This window comes from Mesoplodon bidens (assembly GCF_964165515.1).
Source record: "Mesoplodon bidens genome assembly, chromosome: 4".
In the NCBI taxonomy this organism is placed as follows: Eukaryota; Metazoa; Chordata; class Mammalia; order Artiodactyla; family Ziphiidae; genus Mesoplodon; species Mesoplodon bidens.
Window position 1 is genome coordinate 152,651,124 of NC_138160.1, and position 23,400 is coordinate 152,674,523.

At 43.2% G+C, this 23,400-nt stretch overlaps 1 protein-coding gene across 1 annotated transcript in view; it reads left to right on the forward strand.

Annotated features, from left to right (window-relative positions):
* Positions 1 to 14,012, forward strand: part of FAF2 (Fas associated factor family member 2) — a 58,866-nt gene extending 44,854 nt beyond the window's left edge. The window contains exons 5-11 of the mRNA XM_081232305.1: positions 273 to 411; positions 2,030 to 2,115; positions 2,216 to 2,307; positions 3,927 to 4,104; positions 5,278 to 5,449; positions 6,085 to 6,228; positions 10,788 to 14,012. Of these exons, the coding sequence (XP_081088431.1) occupies positions 273 to 411; positions 2,030 to 2,115; positions 2,216 to 2,307; positions 3,927 to 4,104; positions 5,278 to 5,449; positions 6,085 to 6,228; positions 10,788 to 10,970 (994 nt within the window). The 3' untranslated portion in view covers positions 10,971 to 14,012. The remainder of the gene's footprint in view (positions 1 to 272; positions 412 to 2,029; positions 2,116 to 2,215; positions 2,308 to 3,926; positions 4,105 to 5,277; positions 5,450 to 6,084; positions 6,229 to 10,787) is intronic.
* The last annotated feature ends 9,388 nt before the right edge of the window (positions 14,013 to 23,400 follow it).

Consider the following 23,400-nt stretch of genomic DNA (forward strand, 5'->3'; position numbering starts at 1 on the left):
TCTGCAAAAAGCACTCAAGATTTGTTTAGGCCAGTGTTGGAATTTATAATTCTAGTAATTTGCATTCTTCTTAAGCAGGCAGTGGTATAACACTTGCTGCTTTGTGGCTTTTGAGCTAGACTGTACTCTCAGGTTTGATGGTCCACTCACAGACCGTTCACCTCCCTTTGCTGCCTTGCCCATGGCTCTGCTATAGGAATCTTTACAAACTGGCCCACTCCATATGCACTACAGTAAGCCGATTCATGTGATATTTATTCCTTCCTCCCCAGGTTTGCTCTTCGTTTTATACGGCCTGACCCTCGCAGCCGGGTCACTGACCCCGTTGGGGACATTGTTTCATTTATGCACTCTTTTGAAGAGAAATATGGGAGGGCACACCCTGTCTTCTACCAGGGAACGTACAGCCAGGTCAGTGCCACAAACCATATAGATGCCAATTTATTGATATGATTCTATCCTCAAAGGAAAGCATAGCTTAGCACTGATCATGTCATTCTTTTATTCAGAAACTTTAAATAGCTTTTTATTGCTTGCACAAAAAGAGACCAAGCCCTTTAGCTGGGCCCTCCTTGATCTAATCCCAACCTCCTTTTGAGGGCTTTCCTGCATAACTTGTTTCCCTATACCCTAGGTTCCAGCTGACCATTCCCTTAACATACTCTGTACTTTCCCACCTCTGTGCCTTTGCTTTTGCTTTACTGTTTCCTCTATCTAGAATGCCTTCCTCACATTTTTGCTAATTGGAATCTTGCCCATCCTTCACCAGCTCATGTCACTCCCCTCTTGTACCCTTTCCTAATTGTTGCGCCCTACCCTGCCTACTTGCAATCTAAAATAGTAGTCTTTCCTTTTGTACTTTCATAGTGGTTTTCTTTTTTTTAAAAATGTTATAGCAATTTCACATTCTTCCTTATTTTATAGTTGTTTGTGTTAATGTCTTATCTCCTGTACCAGACTGTAAGCTCCTTGTAGGCAAAACCTAAGTCTTGGATCCTTCACAGAATTGAATAAGGGGATAGACCATAGACTCAAAGCAACACATCTCATTCAATCCAAGCCACACAGACATTCGACTGTTGTTACCTCTCAGGGAACAAAAATTAGGAGTTCTATGGGTGTTGGGCATATCTCTAGTTTACCAGAGAAAAATGTAAAAGTAACACCTTATGCCTGAGGGTGGTTCTGCAGCCTCCAGGATTCCTGGATCTATCTGGAGAAAGAGAAAAATGCTTACTCTTGCTTCCTTCTGTGATTCTCCCACATCTGCTTTTTCCCACTGGCTGCTCCCACCCCCACTCAAAGAGCATTAAGCACCTACTATATGCCACGCATTGTGCTCAGTGCTAGAGATATAGACATGAATGAGATGGGCGCCTCTCATACACCCCCTTTGCTGTAATCCTGAGGGTAGACCACCAGTGGTGGTTCAGGAAATCTTAATTAAATTGTAATGTACCTGGGATTCTGCAAATGCAAAAGTATACACAGAAATCTGGGACACTAGCCTTGTCTTTGAAGATCTTTTAAACCCTATGCTCTTTAAAATGCCCTTGGGTCCCTCAGTCCCTGATCCCTGCTTGGTATGTGGCCTTGGATCAGGCTCATCTTCGCAGTATTTTTTATGTTGTAGCTGTAAAGTGGCAAAATTCTCATCTCCCTTTTCAGGTCAGATTCTCCTATTTATATCTTCCTTTAGGTTGTGGGAACAGCTGAGTTTTCTGTGATTGGGCGGGGAGGGGGCCTTTTTTTGTCAGCCTGCCTACTCTCATGTGCCTGATAGAATTTAAATCCTAACAACACTAAAAACTTTTTCATTGAAGCTTGTTAGCATGGACTTTCTGTAGGGAGAGAAATGCCAGGGGTATGAAGGTAGGAGCCCAGGAATTTTCTGGTTTTCTTGCTCACCTTTTTCCCTCATTTCTTCTTTTGTTCCTAAATACGTAGCTGTATCCATTAGGACCCTTAGCCTAATTAAAAGTTTGAGGCACAGTCATCATCGTAATTTGGGATCTTCTGTTTCTCACAGGCACTTAATGATGCCAAACGGGAGCTTCGCTTTCTTTTGGTTTATCTGCATGGAGATGATCACCAGGACTCTGATGAGTTCTGTCGGTAAGTGGATTGATTTTTTTTTTTCCTCTTTTCTGATCTTATCTACTGATAATTTGTAGTAAGCAAGTTCTTCTCATGTCCTCTTCATCCCTCTCCACAGCACCACACTCTGTGCTCCTGAAGTTATTTCACTAATAAACACTAGGATGCTCTTCTGGGCATGCTCCACAAACAAACCTGAGGGATACAGGGGTAAGTCGTGTTTCTTTTGCCTCATTGAGATTGTTGAGCTATCTTTGGAATAATCTGGAAGGACATGCCATTTATTGCATGACTGTTCTGTGGCTGACCAATCCTCTCAGCAGTCCTGAGAGATGAGGGTTGTATTACCTCCACTTCATGGTTTAGGAAACAAGCTCAGAGAGTTTAAGCCACTGGCCCAGGATCATACAGTGAGCAAGCTTAGGTCTGTCAGACTCTAGCCCATTCATTACAGTTAACCATTGCCAGAGCCTGTTTTATTTTTAAAAATACCCAGTCCTGGGGCTTCCCTGGTGGCGCAGTGGTTGAGAGTCCGCCTGCCGATGCAGGGGACATGGGTTCATGCCCCGGTCCGAGAAGATCCCACATGCCGCGGAGCGGCTAGGCCCGTGAGCCATGGCCACTGAGCCTGCGCGTCCGGAGCTTGTGCTCCGCAACGGGAGAGGCCACAACAGTGAGAGGCCCGCGTACCGCAAAAAAAAAAAAAAAAAAAAAAAACCAGTCCTGACCAGCAGCTTGCCTTTAATCTTAATGAGCTTTTTACTGAAGAGTTTATTCTTGTCATCAGCAACTTTAACAGAGCTTCTTGCACAATGAGTTTGAGTACCCTGAGTGCTGATAGGGATTCAGAAAGCTCAGATCTTTGCTGACTATAACTAACTCTTAACTGGAGGTAAATATCTTTAGAAGTCAGTATAAGATATAAAGGCATCTAGTGAAGGAAAATGTAGTCACTTTGCAGCTACTTCTATTCAGCAACTTTTGAATATATACTAGCATACCAGGCACTGTGCTAAATCCTGAGAACCAAAGATGCAGCAGATGTTTTGTCTACATCCTGGAATCCGAATTGTTATACCTAATTGGTTTTTAAACATCTGATAAGTTCCTGCAGTATATGTTTTGCCATTCTCTTATGGCTTTGGGTGTGAGGAGTGATAGATAGAAGGAGACTAAGGATATTTTTAATAGAAGCTTAAAATCTCTTCTTTCAAATCATAAGGTAAAAGAGGTAAAACTCTGTAATTGTAAAATCTTGGTTATTTGGAAGACCAACTTTCTAAACTCCTTCAGAACAGAAAAGCTAGCCCTTTTTTAGTGGATAGGGGCAGGTGGGACATAGGAAAAGGGGAGAAGGAAGGGATTGGATAAGAGGAACAAAAGACAGGGAAGATGATGGTGGAGATCCTCACCAGTAACATAAAGCTTGAGACTTGCAGCCTTGTCCCCTTAGGCTTGACCCCAACACAGGGGGAAATTATGCTGAGCAGTAGCCAGAGTCTTTGTAGATCCTTTTCCCTCCATCAAATAGACATTGTTCTTGAACTCTGCAGCCTGCCCTAGCATCATCATGACAACCACACCCCACCAGAAAAGCCTGTCCTACTCTAATCAAATTACCTGGGAATAGGGACACAAATATATAACAACAACAGCAAAAAGATTGAGAAACTAGGAGGGAAAAAGGTAGGCAGGGAATAAATGACACCTCCCTTCTTTCCCAACTGAGACCAAAGCAGTTTCTCTCTTGCTTGTTGTGTAAAGTCTAAGAATTAATCTGTTTTATCCCTAAGTCCTGCCCTTGATCTTTTGGGTCTTCTTTCTGTCAGTCTCGCAGGCTTTAAGAGAAAACACCTATCCATTCCTGGCCATGATTATGTTGAAGGATCGGAGAATGACTGTGGTAGGACGGCTAGAAGGCCTCATTCAGCCTGATGACCTCATTAACCAGCTGACATTTATCATGGATGCAAACCAGACTTACCTGGTGTCAGAACGCCTAGAGAGGTACAGGGGAGTTCCTCTCTGGAACTGAGACCAGCTGTAGACTTGGGTGCCTTACCTGGGGCTCCACAAATCCTGACTTCTTCTCTGTTAGGCAACTTTAAAAGCCTTGTCCATTTAGTGTTAAAATGTTTATATATTTTGACCTAAATAACTCCATCAGATCATCTTTTCTTGGAGATGTGATTCAAAATAAAGACAGGACTCTATGCTCAGGAATGTAAATTGTGTCATTTAAAATAGCTGAGCATGATATAAAGAACTTAAATGTAAAAAATGAGGAATGCTTATAACTCCCCCATCACTTAAGTAATGTGCATTAATTAATGTAGAAAATTCAGGAAACATAGAAAAGCACAGAAGAAATTTTAAATCATTCATAATCCTACCACCACTTTTAACATTCTGAGATATTTCCTTTTAATTTTAGAGACACAGACACACACACTCCTATGTACATACACAATTTTTTGGAGAGAAAAAGAAATATCCCAAAATGTTACAGTGTTTTCTCTTTGATTAGTAGAACTCTGAATAAGATGTTTCTATATTTTTCACATCTTCTAAAATGTGTGTATGTGGTTTTTTGGTTTTATGAAAGCAACATACACAAAAATGTTGTAACCCAGAAAGGTATTTACCTATAAAATATCCCGCTGGTCATTTTACGGCAATAATATTGTGTTACTTCTGTTAGGATTGGGGGGAAAGGATAGTTTTACATGGAAAGTTAAAAAGAGAGGGAAAGGGGCTTCCCTGGTGGCGCAGTGGTTGAGAGTCCGCCTGCCGATGCAGGGGACACGGGTTCGTGCCCTGGTCCGGGAAGATCCCACATGCCGCGGAGCAGCTGGGCCCGTGAGCCGTGGCCGCTGAGCCTGCGCGTCCGGAGCCTGTGCTCCGCAATGGGAGAGGCCGCAACAGTGAGAGGCCCGCGTACCGCCAAAAAAAAAAAAAAAGAGAGGGAAAAGCTTGCCATTTCTTTTTCTGCCAAATTAAAGTAAGAAAAGAGATGGCTCATTCAGGTTCTGCATGAGAATCTGAATCCCTTATGGTAATGTTAACTGGTCATCTGCCAAGATTGTCAACCTTTTTAACCCTCTAAAAAATTTCAATATAAGAAAACACAGAGCTTTGTGAGATTTATTTTTTCCCTCTATGCTTTTGATCTGTCCACAGGGAAGAACGAAACCAGACCCAGGTGCTGAGACAACAACAGGATGAGGCCTACCTGGCCTCTCTCCGGGCTGACCAGGAGAAAGAGAGGAAGAAGCGGGAGGAGCGGGAGCGGAAGCGACGGAAGGAGGAAGAGGTGCAGCAGCAGAAGCTGGCAGAGGAGAGACGGCGGCGGGTAAGGAGCCTGTCTTTATTTACTTCTGGTGACTCCCGAACTGGTCTTTTCTCAAGTGTGAAAGAAAAAAAACTAGATGATAGGATTGTGAGTGATTTAAATTCTCCATGCCATTTTAATATTTACTACATTTTCACAAAAAGTATTTTTTAATTGTTTAAAAAGTTTATTAAAACAAATACAAGAGTAAGTAAAAGTTAGGCAGACCAGCTCTGTTCCATGAAAAGTAAGTATAAATAGATAATAAGCAGTTCAATATGCTAATTCACAGCAGTAGGTTTTAAGCATTCATTCTTAGTACCAGTGTTTAGCTCATCTGACATTTTATTCATCATCTTGTTTCATTGCATATTGCCGCTTGATTATAGCCAGGGTCTTTTAGTCATTCCCTTTTTTCTAACAGTTACATACCTTAACATAGTCAATAAATAATACATGTGATGCAATAGTATGTAATCAAATAAATATATTTTGAATTAGGGTGTTTCTGACCCTTGCCAAGAAGTTTTTCTTCTGATACTGGTTATTAATTTTTCGTCTGACTGCCCAGTAAACCTACATGATGTGATTGTGTTTCTTGTTTCCTTGTTCCCTAATTGGAGCCATAGCCTCACCTTTGCTTTGTGTCTCTACAGAATTTACAAGAGGAGAAGGAAAGGAAGTTGGAGTGCCTGCCCCCGGAGCCTTCCCCTGATGACCCTGAAAGTGTCAAAATCATTTTCAAATTACCCAATGATTCTCGAGTAGAAAGACGATTCCACTTTTCACAGTCTCTAACAGTAAGGACTGCCTAAGTTGCGTGAAGTGTGTATAAAGTCTGGGCTGTCTGGGCTGTAGATATGGAAACTTTTAAAGACTCGCAAGAGTGTTGTTGCTGTATCTGCTGCTCTGATGAACAGGGGAGGAAGGAGGTGGGGCAGAGAGAAGAGTGCACTGAATTACTGTAGGTTCCTTCAGGTCTAGCTGCCAACTCAAAGCAGTTATTAAGGTTTCATTTTATCATGTTGGAGCTCTGCTAAGAAGAAAAGATACCTTACCAAGAAGTCCCACAAAAGACTTGTATGTTGGAGGTGGGAGGCTCTTCCAAGCTGCTCGACTTGGATTGGCTTTAGAATCCCACCAGAACCCCTTGCTGTGTAGAAAAAGCTCTATCCCCGCTGCCCTGGAAGGACTGGAATTACACAACTGAATATAAATGCATGTGCAGCTTGCATGCAGTTGTCACTCTTGCTTTCTACTCAGCCCATTAGAAGCCCCACTTAGTAGGGCTACCTTGTATATCTGGTGTCCATAGGTAAATAGTGTTTGTCATTCCATAGGGATGTAGTTAAAAGCAGAGACTCTCAGAGTCTCACAGAATGAAGATCAAATTCTCATTGTTCCACTGTTAATAGATGTGTTTCCTTGGTCAGTTTACTTAATCTCTAAGCCTCAGTTTCCTCATCTGTAAAATGGGTATAATAGTCGCTCTTTAATAGGATTGTTAGGATTAAGTTCATATGTAAAGTGCTCAACATTGTGCCTGGCTCATAGTAAGCATTCAAACGCTATTGTTTTTGGTGTTTATTAGCAGAAGGAAGTTCCTGTTTATATTGAGCGTTGGTAAGTTGCCTTTCCAAGTTTACAACTATAATAGATTCTGCCATTTCCCTGATCATTTGAAATAATCAAGAATAAACTCCATAATAGAAATGTGGATGCTCTGTAGTCAGGTGAGGCTGGGTAGCACATTCATTACTTCTCCTGTTTAACTGGAAAACATTGTCCAAGTTAGAGAGTCTCTTATAGGACCTCAGATATATCCCATATGTAAAATGGAAATATAACCTGTCCTCTGATAACATTAAACTGAAGGTATGTCAGGCACTGTGCTAGGCACCCTAGGGGTTATGCAGGTGAGTAAAGCATGGTTCTGGAATTCATGGAGCTTACTGGCCAGTAAGGAATGTAAGACGATTCAAAGAGCTAATTCAGAGTAAAACGTTGTGAGGCATTCTGGTGAGAGAGAAGCAATAGCTTCCTCATTTTATTTGTTTATCTCTCATTTATACATTGATTTATATGGGGGAAGGTGCTCACATCTCTAACTTTGGATTTCTTAGTTGGGAATAACATGAATGAGCCTCACACAGGACCTAGCATGTAGTAGATGGTTTCTAAATGTTCATTTCCTTTCCTTGATGTGTTTCCTAACTGCTGTTTTCTGTGTGGGTATTAGCTTGCAGCCATGTTCACTGACAGTTTCTCTGTAGTATGCCCAAGCGCTTATGGAGCTTTTACTCCCCAAACTCTAATTATCATTTTGTATATGAAAAGCCTAACCAAAATTTCCTCTCTTGAGAATTTTGGAGGAAAATCTATTAGAATTGTGGAATAGAATAGACTTTTAGCCAAAGGGGAACCAACCCATTTGTTAAATATTTAATCCTTGTAGGCTTTTTAAATACGTTTACACTACAAGTTATTTTTTAAAGGAGAAAAAACTTCAGATGGATAGAAATAATTCGTAAATGGGGACAAGGATCAGATGGGAAGGAAAGAAGTGTAAGAGGAGAGGTGTATTGGCAGTGCTGGCCTTTCATTCAACATTCATAGAGTTAATAACATGTAACTGAATAATGAGTTACAGTTTTTTAGTGCTCCTGCAGACTTTGTGTGATCTTCCTGTGAGCTCTACCCTTTATAAATACTCTCCATGAGTGAATGTGCAGCAAAATGCTGTTTGTGCATGATGCTCAGCTCTTGACAGGGGTTAAAAGCTAGGATAAAAAAGGGTAAACTGTAGAAAAATCTAGCCTTCAAGAGTGAGCAGAAAAGTGGCAGCTGACTTTCTCCTAAATGAATGCATGTAAGAGAGAAACCAAATCATACTCAGCCCAGAAATCATTTTTCTATCCATTATGAACCAAAGGGACCTGTAGAGGTGATTTCATCTGTTTCCTGATGGTATTGGCGCATTGCCAGTGATAAACAGAAAATGCCAGTGTTGTATCAGTGTTGAGTATTGTCAAGCAGTGGCTGAAAAGGAAGCAAGATATTTTGCCCTTTTGTAAAACCCTTGTTGGGTTCATACCAAGAATACTTGGTGCAAGTCTAACTGATGCATCTCAAGAAAAGAAAAGGAGAATGAATGTTAATGGAAATTGCAAAGACAGAGAAAGGAACTGAAAGTGATTAAGGTTGGTGGACCAAAATATGAGAATTTTGTAAAATCATGAATGGATTAGGTGAAAGGAAAATGAATTTACTCCGTAAACGGATTTGTAGCAATAGCCTCTTCAGGCAGAGGGGAGGAACAAAAAGGAAATAGAAATAGATTCCCTCAAAAAAGTAAGGGGTAACTTGAATGGGGTGCTCCTGATCTTTGGGATGGACCTGAAAGAGGTTAGCAGTGCCCTATACCGCACATCCCTTAGAGTCTTGTTAAAAACAGAATTTGAGATAAAGAGGACCATAGATCAGACCCAGGGTGCCTGTTCTTAATGTGTGGCGTTAAGAGACAGGGGAAAATAAGAATTTACCTGTACCTTGCCAGAGCCAGACCAGGGTGAAGAGGGCTTTCTCACAGAAGAGAGGTCTACGTGGAGGGTGTCAGATCTCGATCAAGTGAAGGAGGTGTGCATATGTGGGGGCACCCAGTGCAGAGAAGTCAGAGCCCAAGTGGCCTGGGGATGGGTGGGTGTTAAATCCAGAACCAGGTAAGGAGGATGTACATGAGGAGAGGGGAATCAACTCATGGCTCTCAGTATACAGGGGGAAATACAGATATAGATGCATATATGTATGTACACATTGCCTGGGTTTCTCCACAGAGAGTGCTTGGGAACATCAGCACCCCAATAGCAATGAACATACCTAGCACCTAGATCATGGTTGTTATTTATTTATTTTCTGTCTTTTCGTTTTTGGCCACACCACACAGCATGCAAGGTCTTAGTTCCCCGACCAGGGATCGGGGATCGAACCCATGCTCCCTGCAGTGGAAGTGTGGAATCCTAAATAAACACTGGACCTCCAGGGAATTCCCTAGATCATGGTTTTTAAATAGCATTGTCCATTAAGAAGAATCACGGTTCCTTGGAGAAATGGCTGATTCCAGGACTGGGACAAGGAAAATACAAGATTAGCCTGGAACACCTTGTGCCACAAAGCAAGGAATTATTCAAAGAATGATGGAGACATGTCAGAAAGACACGGAGGCCAGCTTGTCTGGGCTCCTCGGACTCCATCTGAAACATTAGAACCTATTGAGTAAAATAGGAAAGCATGGCTCTATATTAATATAAATAAATAAATTGAAGAAAGTTTGAGGAGCCGAATGTCTCTGTAGTCTCAGAGTACCTCCCCACAAAATACTCGTTAATAACAAAGGAGAAAAGACTACCTTAGAGCGGAGAGGCCTGGCAGGCACCATCTTAATCAAGTGGTCACAGTGGACATCATAGGTAATGGAGCAAAATGAAATTGTACTCCACCTGAATAGGATGCATTGAGTAGAGCACCGCGTCATTTCTGTAATACTCCTGTCAAAGATGCATAACTGGAATCTAATAAGAATAAACATCAGATAAACGAATTGAGAGACAAAGTAACTGACCAGTAATCTTTAGGAGTTTCAAGGTCATGAAAGTCAAGGAAATCCTGAGGATTTGTTCCAGGTTAAACGGAGCAGACTTAGGAGATGTGACAACGACTAAATGCAACATACAGTTTTAAACTGGATCTTTTTGCTATAAAAGGCAACTGCCAAAACTTGAAAAGGGCCTGAATAAAAATTTAATGTATATTATATTACATTATATTATATTATATTATATTATATTATATTATATTATATTATATTACAGTAATAATGTATCAGTTAAGTTTCCTGATTTTGAGGGTTGTTTTATGAAGGTGATTGCCCTGTTTGTAAGATGTGCACAAGTATTCTGGGGTGATGGGACATTCAGTTCGTAGCTCTCTTTCAGCTGGTTCAAAGAAAAAATTCTGTACCTATGCTTCCAACTTTACTGTAACTCTTGGTTATTTGTAAGTTTAAAATGTTTAACTTTATATCAGACAGGTTTTCAAAAAAGAAACAGATGGGTCAACTCAGAGTAGGACTAGCATTGGGCTGTGTAATCAATCTCTTAAAAGAGCTTCCCGACATGTTTGCTCTGTGAAATGGATCGACTTTGAAATGGAACTTCAATCTAATGTGATTACTTCATATCTCCAAGTTACTCTGGGGAGAGCTGGGGTATATTGGATTTCATGGTTGTGTGTGTGTCTTTGTCTTTTTCTCACTGCCCTTCTTTTTCTATAGGTAATAGAAAATTACCTTCTTTTTCTGCAGGTAATCCACGACTTCTTATTCTCCTTGAAAGAAAGCCCTGAAAAGTTTCAGATTGAAGCCAATTTTCCCCGGAGGGTGCTGCCCTGCACCCCTTCAGAGGAGTGGCCCAACCCCCCCACACTGCAGGAGGCCGGACTCAGCCACACAGAAGTTCTCTTTGTTCAGGACCTAACAGACGAATGACACTTTTTCTTCCTCTCCTTTTCCACCCCAATCCCTAAAAGAAATGGAAAAAAAAAAAAAAATTAAGAGAGAGAAATTCATATTATTATTATTATAATACAATATTTTTTTTAAAAGACTGCTGCATCCTCAGGAAGGATCGGAAACCATGCTGCCTGCAAAAGTCGCCACCTGTGTGTGCACTCGAGGTTAGCAGTGAACGTTCCTGCTGGCAAACCTGCCCTTCCCTACTGCCTCTGCACCATACCTTCCAAGGAAAGGAGGCTCTTCACCTCCAACCCAGCCATTGTCCCAACGGGGGAGGGGACATTCCCATGAAATCTCATTCATTTCTTGCTTTTATAGAAAATAAAAGTGAAAAAACCTCCAACAATCAGCTACTGCAGCGTCTCCTGAGGACTTGCTTCTTCCACCTCTGGAGAAGAGAGGGAAGGGAAGGCACAGAGCAGAGGTGTTCCTTGAACTTCCCACAATTTATGAATAACTTTAAATTTTTTGTGTTGTTGCTTTGTAATGACCAAAGGAATCAGGCTGACATAGGTGTATTTTTTTTCCTTAACATCATTTGATAAAGAGCTATTTCTTAAACCCATGAATTCTTGCCCTGGGCTCCTTAGCCCACAAGAGTGTAATAAAGGTGTCCCAGGCTGGTTTGTGCTTATTTCTGCCATTGTCCCTCTCGTTCCCAGAGAGGTTCTTTTTGGTCCAACTCTTGCTGTCCTTTCTTGCCACCTATGCACCCCACTTGGTACAATGGGAGGAAATCTGGGTTTGTAGCCCTACAAAGGCTGTGTATGTACAGATACACCCATATACATGGTATGAACTCCGTGTAGACTAACCTATACGTACAACCACAACTTTTCCTTGGAATCTGGACCAGGTGGTCACTATGGGATCTGAACAAAGGATATGTGTTCTGACATGTGCATGCTATTCCTGCCCAGCCCTGAGCTTTCCTGAATTGCCAAGCTTGGTGCCTTTCCAGAGGACTAGCAGGGTCTGTGGTGGAACAAGCAGAACCATGTGAGAGTACCCCGCCTGTCTCACTGGGAATGTGGTGGTGATGGTGGTGTTTTAAGGGTTGAAAGAACCAGAGGCCTTGAAGGGAGCCAAGACAGAACTCAGCCTGTGTAAAGTGTCGGAAGGCACATTTCAGTTTTTGATGTAGCCACCTGCTGGGGGCAGTTTTATCCTCTCCCTCTCTTGCTGTGTTGAAGCAGTAGGGGTTTTTCCCTCTGATGTCTCATCTGTGGTTGAGTTTATGGTAATGGGTACTGGGGTCAGGCCATGTATTCACAGATGTCAGCGTGAGCTGACAGGTATTCCAAAGTGTTCTGTAGCTAGACTTGCAGAACTTGTAACACTGCAAGTTACTGAATTTATTGCAGTTCCCTAGCATGCTGTGAGGCCAGGGGTTCGTGTCAACATAAAGCATAACTTGCTAGATTTGCAGCCTCCAAAGGCTTTCTCTTGCTTAGCTAAAACTAAGGACCATTCTTTTAGGTAGCAGTGATGTGACTGGTCTTCTCTGCCACCCTTAGTGGTTGGGGTAAACACCAAGGGGCAGGGTGAGGAGCCCCATGGGTATCACCTGGGGAGCCTGAGAATTTCCCAGTGGCCTTGGCACAGGTGTCTGCAGCACCATCTCCAGGAAACTTTAGTTCTGCTCCTGGCTGCCTGTTTTTCTTTCACTTTGTTTCCTGGTGTCCCAAGTCCAGATGAGTGGGAAATCGCTTTCCGACTGTTGTCATAAAATGTATCTGGAGTGACTAAGGATAAACTGTGTTCTCCATTCTACCTTACGTGAAGTCTGCTTCCTGCTGACAACCATGCAAAGATGAATTTTTCCTCTTAACTCGGAGCCACCCTCCCTGTCTGGAATGCAGAGCTGTTTCCCTGCGTAGGAGGGTATTAAGGACCTTCACCAGGCTGGGTGTACCAAGTATTTTTTCCACACCTCTTTGGGAAGTTGTAAATTTTTTTCTTAATTCAATCTGCATCTTATTCTATGATGTGCACTTTACGCCTGTTGCCTTTTGATAACTTGTCCAGTGAAGGAGGTCAGATGCCAGAGTATTAAAGTCTGTTCGTGTTGGTACAACTCTTGGGTTGGCCTGTCCATTTACTTTAGTTTTCAAGAGGCTCCACCTGAAACACATGCTGCTTCCTAGCGTTGAAACAGCCCTGCTTTCCTCAGTCCCGGTTCCTGTCTTCACACTGACCTAGACCTGCTGCCTAGGTGCCATCTCCTTTCCTCCATGGAAGACACACATTCTATCAACGCCCGTACAATCTGTATGTTACTCCCAAGGACCTCTGGGAACTTGATGGGACCTGCAAGTGAGAAAACACTGAGAAGCCGGTGATCTGCAAGCATTCGCTCTTCTTCCCAAACCACCTCCTGGTGATTTTCAGCTGTTGTTTCCAAATGGCAAGTCATCAACTAAACAGAAACACTTGTTTCCAGTTTTGTTCTGTACGCCCAAGGCTAAAGTAGATTCAGCTGCATTTCCATAGGAACCGACCAAAGATCCCTAATTGAAGTCAGTCGAATTTCTGTAGCCTCAGTCTTCTTTCACTTCTGCAGAATTTCCTGCAGCAAATAACTCCTTTCTCCTTGCTTGTTTTCACTATGGTGTTTGGATAAGATGGCCAATGGAGAATATTTCTTTAAAAAAAAAAAAGAAAAAGAACCTAGAATCTTCAACTGAGCTGTCTTGAAAATTGCTAATGGTGCCAAGGCCAAGGAAAAAGTTACGGAAAATGACTGTGGGAAGGAGTGATAACCCCCAGAATGCAAAATCAGGAGTGTATTATCTGGTGCTTGAACAAGGAGCTCCACTTTACAACTGGTTTTTTTTAGGACTTGTGAAGGATGCAGCAACAGGAAATCCATCCACAAAGGATGCAGTGCCCCAACTTGTACTGCACCTGAATAGTTATGTGATAATTTACTGAAGAAATCTAGTGTACTTTAAATTTTTTTCATAAAAGTTTACATTGTATTGTAGGTTAACATTAAATGTTTTATAACAAAAATTTCCTAACAAGTTGTGGGTCTTTCTGTCTAGGGGAGATCTGGTAGATGTTTCTCTGTCTGAAGGCAAGGTTGGAAAACACCAGGAGAGGGAACAGAGGGAACGTTGCCAAGAGGCAGGGAGTTAAAATAGACCTTCTGAAATGTGCTCCTGTGGAAAATGTCAGCTCAGGCAGTGTGCTTTAGTAGCAGGAGCTGGCAGATCTGGGTTCAAACTGGGGCTCTGTCATTTGACAGCCTTATGACCTCAGACAGTTTTCTAGCTTCCATGAGCTTTAGTTTCCCCAACTGAAAAGTTAACATCATCTGCCTCAGGATAGGATTGTAGATTAAAAGATTAAATCAAATAAATGAAAAAAAAACCTTAAAAAATGTATATGAAGCACCTGACACAGGTGTCATTTAAGTATTTGTTCCCCTTTCTCTAAGGGAGTGTATTTTGAAGGTATATTTTCTGGCATTAATAACTATCAGTTTCTTAAGGCATGTCGTTTCTCCTGCCAGAACAGACCCATGTCCTTGCACATGAGTGGTTAGAGAAGAGTCACTTTGCATCTAACAGATGCTGGGCTATTGGAACTATGCTCCTAGGTATTTTTGCTCATATTTTCTGAGAGGAAATTTAAGCCTCAATTCTTTGCCTTTCTCTTTCCCACTGTCTGTCCTGGGCAAAGAACTCATGGATTCTTGTCACCTTCAGAGTCTGCCCTGTTGCTTACCCAAAGGTGTGTAGGTGGGTATGCGTGTATATAATTTTTTTGAATGCACATCTCAAGTGTAAACTAGAATGTCTTCTTCATCTAGTAAGTTTTCAAGAAGAGTTTATTCACCTTAGGTCAGAATCCACTAAAAATGAATACTTCGCAATTGTGAAGCTTACATATAAAAATTTTGCCATCGATTAATAGAGTCAAGGAAGATGCAGTCTCTGATGCCAGATACACCTGGTCTCACAAATCCTGACTGGGGCTGTGATTTTGGCCAACTGACCTCGGCTCTCCTGGCTTCAGTTTCATCATCAGTAAAATAGGGCCAACTGTACCATTTCCATGCAGGTTCAGTGAACTGCTGCTGCGGATTGCCTGGCACCTAATAAGTGTTGGGTAAAGGCTCCTATTACTGTTTTCCAGTTCGTAGTTTGCCCACTGCTAGCAATTCACCCCATGTGGATCAAGGAAGGAGAGAAAAAGGGGAGGGGTTGAGGCTTTGCTTATGGGCAAATGGTGCCCGACACTTTTTTCTTGACACACGTCCATCACTGCAGTTGGAACTCCATGTGTGCTTTTACCTTGATGGAGCCACAAGCCCCGAGCCACCAGAGTCCCTTCCTCTTGCCGCTTCTGCCACTTTGATGCACTGTCCTCCAGGGCAAACTCCCAAAGCACATGCCATCTGCTTGGACTACTTTATCCTGTTCTGGTTGCTACTGGCCATTCTCCAGATGTTGGCAACTGATAGTTTCCACCAGCAACCTCAATAACTCACGTCTACATATTTGGAGTCCCTAAAGTTCCCGTTCTTCCGCTCCTGATTTGCCTTGTGTGGCAGCTGAGTATGGTGGGATGTGGCTTTGGAGTCAAATCTGGATTTGAAACTGCTGCTTACAGATTGATCTAGGGCAAGTTTCCTCCTATATAAGTCTCATGGCAGTACATCCTTGCAAAAGTCCAGGTGCCATTTGGGGGGGGGGGGCGGGTTGGGGTTTTTTTTATTTGTTTTGGCCGCACGGAGTGGCTTTCAGGATCTTAGTGCCCCGGCCCCCGGCAGTGAAAGTGCCAAGTCCTAACCATCCCCTCCAGGTGCCATTTAAATGAGCTGGTATCTGTGAGTGCCTGGCATTGGGTAGATGGACACTTAGATGAGTGGTCGCTTCCCTCCCTCCTATGCCAGCAGTCCCCTGCTTTGAGTGTGGACTTCACTCAGAACTACTTCACCCTCAGGACTTAAGAACCAATCCCTCTCACCACAGCTGTTACCACTCCAACTCCACTGTCCCTACTCTGCCCTCAAAGCCCTCCTGTCCCTTCACCCTCATTTCAGTCTCCCTACTGGTGTCATCTTGGCTTCACACCTCTCTCCACTACAAGCCAGTACTGACTGTCACAATTCCCATAGTAAACTCAACCGTTTGATTTCTTTCCTCTTGCTCCTTCAGCTGCAGAATCCTAGCATGTATCACAGTGAGTTGAAAAGCCCTGGGGGTTGGTGCCCACTCCTTTGATCCAGCTCGAGGAAACCCTATGCATTTCTACGCCATAGGCACTGCTTCACTGTGTCCCCCTTTCTCAAATCCAAGCCCACCTGCATCCTCCTCACTCACTCTAAACCTACTGCAACATCTTACTTCCTGAGAAAACTGAGGTCTTGTCACAGAACTTCCTCATCTTCCTTTTTCACCTCAAAATTGTTCTGTGATGTCACCTGCTTCCTGTTTCTCTTCTGTCTTGTGGGTGTATTTTCTTTTAAAAGAGATATAATTTACACCCAGGAAAATGTCCAGCTCTTAAATCCACAGCTTGATAAAAGTTTACCTAAATGTACACCAAAGCCAAGATGCAGAACACCACATTACCCCAGAAAGTTCCCTCGTGCACCTTCCCAATCAATAGCCTCTCAGACATAACCAACTATTTTGACTTCTTTCACTATAGAAGTTTTGCTTGTTCTTAAACTTTGTATAAATGGACTCCCTATGTATGTGTGTGTGCTTTTATAAGTTGTTTTCATGATGAAATTTTAGGAAGTTCAAAGAAACAAAAAAATGTATTATACCACACTGTCCAGAGATGTCTGCTGTTAATATTGTGATGTATATCTTCCCAGACTTTTCATTGCATATAAAAACATTTTTAATACAGAAATGGGATAATATTGTAAATACTGTATTATCTCTATTTCACACCTTCTATATCGTTTTTAATGGCTATGCAGCATTTCACTGAATAGCTGTATCATAAATTGATTAAAAGCCTATTATGACATTTAGGTTGTTAACTTTTTGTTTGCTTTTATCGAATAGATTATCTAATAGATTGATAAACATCCCTGTAGCTAAATATGCACACCCATGTTTATTTTCTCAGGAAAAAAATTTTTTTAGTAGTGAAATTACTGAGTCAAAAAGGAATGGAAATTTTTACTTTTTAAAATGTTTGTGTTATCTCCAAATTGTAGTGCAGAAAAGTTATTTATACTCCTATCAGCAGGGTGTGCTCAGTCTCCCATGTGTGTCATGATCTCCAGATCTTTACCAAAAACTATCCCCTTTCCAATTGCTTGGATCTCTTTATCTTCCACCAAAAACTGTTTGGCATCTCCTCCCTTACAAAATCTTAATGTTGCTTTACCCACAAGTCACCACCCTGTCTCCTTCCCTGCCAAGATAGTTTGCACAACCAGCCTCCACTTCTTTCTTAACCTCCTGTTAATTATACTTTCATCTCCACTGACTATCTCTTATGGTCACCTGTGACCTCTTCTTTTTTTTTTTAATAATGTATTTTTAAAATTTGTTTTATTTATTTATTTTTGGCTGCGTTGGGTCCTCGTTGCTGCGTGCGGGCTTTCTCTAGTTACGTGAGCGGGGGCTACTCTTTGTTGCAGTGCGCGGGCTTCTCATTGCGGTGGCTTCTCTTGTTGTGGACCACAGGCTTCAGTAGTTGTGGCACGCAGGCTCTAGAGCACAAGCTCAGTTGTTGTGGCGCACGGGCTTAGTTGCTCCGCGGCATGTGGGATCTTCCCGGACCAGGGCTCGAACCCGTGTCCCCTGCACTGGCAGGCAGATTCTTAACCACTGCGCCACTGCCACCAGGGAAGTCCCACCTGTGGCCTCTTAATTACCATTTTCATTGGCCTCTTACAAGACCTTTCAGAATGTAGAAGTCGCCCAGCTGATATTTGACACAGAGTAAGCGTCGCCTTGTTTCCATTCCCACAGGTTGGGGGTCAGAATATGTAAACGAGGTTAAAGAATTCACACTTTATCCTGAAGGCCATTGAGGGGCTTTAAACAAGGGACTGGGGTTTTAGAAAGCTGATTCTCTCACCGTGGGGAGACTGGATGGGAGCGGGCAAGACGGCAGGCAAGACAAAGAAGTGACATGATAAGAGTCGTGGGTCAGGAGCGGCCTGGGGATGGAGAGAGTCTAATGATGGGCTGAGCACTATTTAGGAGGGACAGTGGCCAAGGCTCGGAGGCTGATTAGATATGGAGGGTCAAGGAGAGGGAGAAATTGAGGATGGTTTCCAACAACTAAATTTAGAAACAGAAGTAGTCGCTGGTGCCCTTGGCTGGTGCTATTTCAGTGGAGGAGTGCAGTGTCAGAGGCAGAAGTAATGCATGAGAGGTGAAGTGGAAAGATCGAGCATAGGCAGCTCTCACAAAATTTGTCAGTGAAAGGTATGGGGGGAAATAGGAGCCAGGACTGAGGGAGAGTTGCTGTTTTAAGGTAGGAGAGGCTTCATTATGTTTAAATGCTAAAAGCAATGAGGTTTTAGAGAAAGAGGTTGAAGATACACAGAGAAGGGATAATAGAGAAAGATGCCACTGGAGTGGTGGGAGGCATTGGCTTTAGGAGGAAGGATGGGAGCAGAAGTCAGTGCATTCTGACTTCTGGAATGTAGGTTTGAAGACAGAAGTTGAGGATATCCCCATGTGATCGTGTCTGTTCTCTCTGTCAGGTTGGGGGGAAGTGATGGGCCAGAGGTCTAAGAAGACTGGGGGGATTTAAAATGGCTGTTTTAGAGAGCAAGACAGAGTGTAGGAAGACTCAGAAGTCTATCTCAGCAAACTGAGGGCCCAGGCGAGACTGAGACCAGAATACACAGTGGGAATATGCACAAAAAGCCACTAGTGTACCTCCCTCACTGCTGCCGATTTATTTCTGAAAACAGAGGTCACCTGGGAGCATTCAGGGCCTCTCAGTTCCCCAGCCTAGAAGTTGGGGCCTCAATTCTAGAGCCCTGATGGAACTTCATAACTTCATTTTTCTCTGTTCCTCCACATGGTCACACTAAGTAACACACACAGATCTCTTGATTGTTCCCTAGACACACCAGGCATTTTCCTGCCTAAAGCCAGGCCAAGAAAACTCATATTCAATAGAAATGGTTTAAAGGATGTGCTGTCAATTTTTCAAACTCCTCTGATTGCTAAGAAGGCAAGTACCTAGACCACATGATTCTAGTCTTCCAGAGTCAATCACATTGACAAGACTCTTGTTTAACTCTGGCTTCATTATCACCCAGGTACTGGCAGGAGAGTAGATGTAAGTCGTAACTGGCCTGGCATACCAGTTTTGACACACAGAGCTGCACACACCTGGATGTTCTCACACAGCTCTTGCCTTTTGGCACCTATCTCTAAAGAGGTCTTTAGTTAGCAAACAAACAGGAAACCCATTCTAGCTAATTTAAGGAAAAAACCGATGTGTTGAAAGACTATGGGGTAGGTCCCAGAATGGAAAGCCAGACCTCAGAAAGGGTGGGGTCCAGGTTTCAGAAAGGGTGGGTGGAGTGCAGTTGTGGGAAAGGGATTGTTGCAGGTAGAGGGCACATTTCAGATGTCAAGGACTCCCACCTTTGGAGCATAACTGGCAAGCAGATTGATGTTTTTGTGTTTAGTTGCACCCCATACAACAGAGGCCGAGCCTTTTAAAATGGTGCAGAAAAGTGTAAAGAAAATAACTATCATTAACATTCCCACCACTCAAAATAATTAATATTGATATTTTGGCATATTTGCTTCAGCTTTTTTGTTTCCTGGATATGCTTTGGTTAAAACCACCTACAACGTTTATGTATTTGCTAAAATAAATCCATTCATACTCAGCAGATGTGGCTAATTTCTGGCCAATCTGGGCCCTGGCACCAGCCCCTCAGGTGACCTACCATGGCCTTGAGTACTGACCGGCTGGCCGTGAGCCTCTGCTGTTCGGAGGGCTTTCCCAGCCTGCACTTCATCTGTGATCAGATTAACAGTGGAGCATGATGGGTGTGTCCCAGCTTGTCAGTGGAGGCCAGGGAGTGGACATCATCGTACCAAAAATAATTAATAATGAGAGAGAGAACAGTTAATTTCACTACACTGGGACAATGCAAAGAGAGGGCAGGGCCTGTGTAAGATCATCTGGGCCCTGGGACTGGGGTCAACTTCCCACATATTTTTCCTCCCAGCAGCTCACTCATTTATTCACTTATCCAGTCATCTATTTAGAAAACACTCACAGATGCCTACTGTGTCCTTGCCCTTTTGTTAGGGTCTGGGAATGTGGCGAATGTGATGGTCCTTTGTCTGGTGAAGCGGAGTCATGGACGACAAGGATTCATAACAGGTGAGCCATCTGCGTGGTGTGCGGTGGAAACCAGAGCAAAGTGTGGCCTGCTCTGGCTTGAGAGAGGGGTCTGAGGAAGCTCGCTAGAGGAGGGGACATTCAAGCTGGGCTTTGGGAAGGGAGCATGCTTACCAGAAGGAGAGAATTCAAAGCATTTGAGGCAACTTAGTGTGATTCATGGGCCAAGGAAGCAGGGGGCACACGGCACCTCCCTCTCTGAGCCTCAGTCCTCAATTTCCCCAGTGGGAACTATGAGGAAGGTAGGAACAGCTTTACAGTCAAGAAAACGGAAGAAGGATCCTGTGAGAGAAAAACTTGGTGTGGTGTGTGCTCACGAAATGTGAGTGGTCTTCCAAGCAGCGAGAACAGCACGCAAAACAAGGGGGTGAAAACGGGGCACGATGGAAAAGAAAAATAAACAAAACTCCTTCTGTGGCTGCCAGCCCCCGAAGGACCCCTCCAAGGGACAGAGATCTTCCACTTCCTGTTGCATCCAGGATGTTGTAGGTGGCAGTCGGGGAGGGCTCGCCTGGAGCCTGGAAGAGGAGGAAGAAGAGACCAAAGGGAAGCCTCCGTGCAGGCTTTTCAGAGGTAGATTCTCTGACTTGGAGAATTTAGAAGTGGAGACTACAAGGCTATCTTGATTCTCGCATTTTCTAACTGGGCCTAGAAACCGGGCCTCTCTGAGCCTCAGTGCCCCCAAATGGAAACCGAAGATAATAAATACCTCAACTAAGCGTGTTGAGGAGCAAACACCATGGGACCTGGCCCCTGCCTCCTCTCCAACTTCACCCTGTGCTCCTGCCCAAACTCATTCTTGCCTCTGGGCCTTTGCACATTCTGTTCCCTCCCTCTAGAATGAATGCTCTTCTCCTGACTAGCTCCTTCTCATCACTCAGCTCTCACTAATCTCAATGTTGCCTCCTCTGAAAGACCACCGCTATGTAAGGGTGCCCCTCCCTGTATTCTCCTTCATGGCCCTTGTTATATTTGAAACTATTGTTTTTTTGTATATTGTCTGTCTCTCCTTCTGGAATGCCAGTTTCTGGGAGGCAGGAACTTTGTTTCATTCACTGGAGTTTCCCCAAGGCCTAGAACAGTGCCTGGCTTTAGGCAGAAGCACTCAGCCAGGTTTGTTGAATGACAAACCAAGCACCCTACCAGGCCTTGAGGACCCAGTGGCAACTAAACCGCCTTTATGGAATGTTTAGACTGTTACACCCTCTGTGCCCAGAGAAGAACTCTGAATGTTTTACCTGTCAGCATACAAGCTGAGTTCAAAGGACACTGAGCCCAAAAGTGAGAAAGCATCCAGTCCTGGAGCTCCACCCTCCTCCCTCCAAGGACAACTTGTAGTGTGTGACCCTTGGAAAGGTGTTGCCAATGACACCAACTGTTATTAAATTAAAGACACACTTTACTGGCAATTCATTCATTCAAAAAAATGGCCACCATGGGCCAGGCATTGTTGTAGTTAGTGGCAGGCAGAGCTTTTGACAGGAAGGAGGTAACCACAATAACCTCTTACCCCCCGCCACTGCCACACCTTACGTAGCAGAATCGCAGCCCAAAGATGATATGATTTTACTCTGATTCATAATGTCAAGTCGTTACCCAATTTCCCTTTCTTTACTTTTTATTTTGAAATAAATATAGATTTACAGGAAGTTCCAAAAACATTAAAAAAGGTCTTACATACATTTCGTTTCCCTCAACAATAACATCTCGTATAAAACCAGAAAATTGACGTTGGCAACATCCACAGATTTTGCCAGTTTTACATACCCCGTTTGTGTGGGTGTGTGTAGTTCTGTCAGTTTCATCACCCGTGTAAATTCATGTAACCTCACCATAATCAAGATACGGAACTGTTCCATCACCACAAAGATCTTGCTCCTGCTACCCCTTAGTAGTCACACACATCCCACCTTAGTCCCCCATCCCTAACCAACCCCTGGCAATCACTAATCTATTCTCCATCTCTGTAATGGTGTCATTTCAACAGTATCGTAAAAATGGAATTATATGTCACCTTTGTGATTGGCTTTTTTCACTCAGCATAATTCCCTTGAGATCTTCCAAATTGTCACGAGTGTCAATAGTTCATTCCTGGTGACCTCCCTGTTGGTCCAGTGGTTACGAATCCGCCTTCCAATGCAGGGGACGCGGGTTCGATCCCTGGTCAGGGGACTAAGATCCCACATGCCGCGGGGCAACTGAGCTGGCGCGTCCAGAACTAGAGAGAAGCCCATGTGCTGCAAAAAAAATCCCACGTGCCCCAAGACCCAACCAGCCAAAAATAAATACATACATACATATTTTTTAAAAAATCGTTCATTCCTTTTCACTGCTAAGTGGTATTCCACCATCTGGATGGACTACAGTTTATCCATTTACTCACTAAAGGACAATTTGGGTTGTCCCCAGTTTGGGGATATTAAGAATAAAAATGGCTATTGAACTTTTGTGTGTATATTTTTTGTGTAGACAGGTTTTAATTTTTCTGGGATAAAATGCCCAGGAGTGCAGTTGGTGGGTCATATAGTAAGTGCACGTTCAGTTTTATAAGAAAATGCTGGGCCGTTACCGTGGTGAAGCTGGGCAAAGCGGCAGAGCAGGGGCTGCAGCAGCTCTTCAGCAGCGGCCAATTTGCCACTTGCTGGGGTTTTTTATGCCTCTCCTGGTTTACCCAGGATAGGATTTAAGAGGGGTGCAGATGCTGGGAATGGCCAAGCCAACCTATTTTGAGCTTACTTTGGGGATCAATGACTATTTGGTCATCTGGATTTGGAAGCAATCAATGGACAGGAACAACATGGAAGGTGTGCGCTCTGGCTGAGATGAGCTGGAACAGCGCTCACCAACCAAAGGCACAGGGCTCTTACTTCACAGATGCATCTCTACTGACTTATTTATGATAGACTGCATCAAAAGTAATATTTTAAACAAGGTTTTAAAATATAAAAAAGAAACTGCCAAACTATATTCCAGAGTAGCTGTGCTATTTAACATTCCCACCAAAAACGTATGAGAAATGAAATTTCTCTGTATCCTTGTC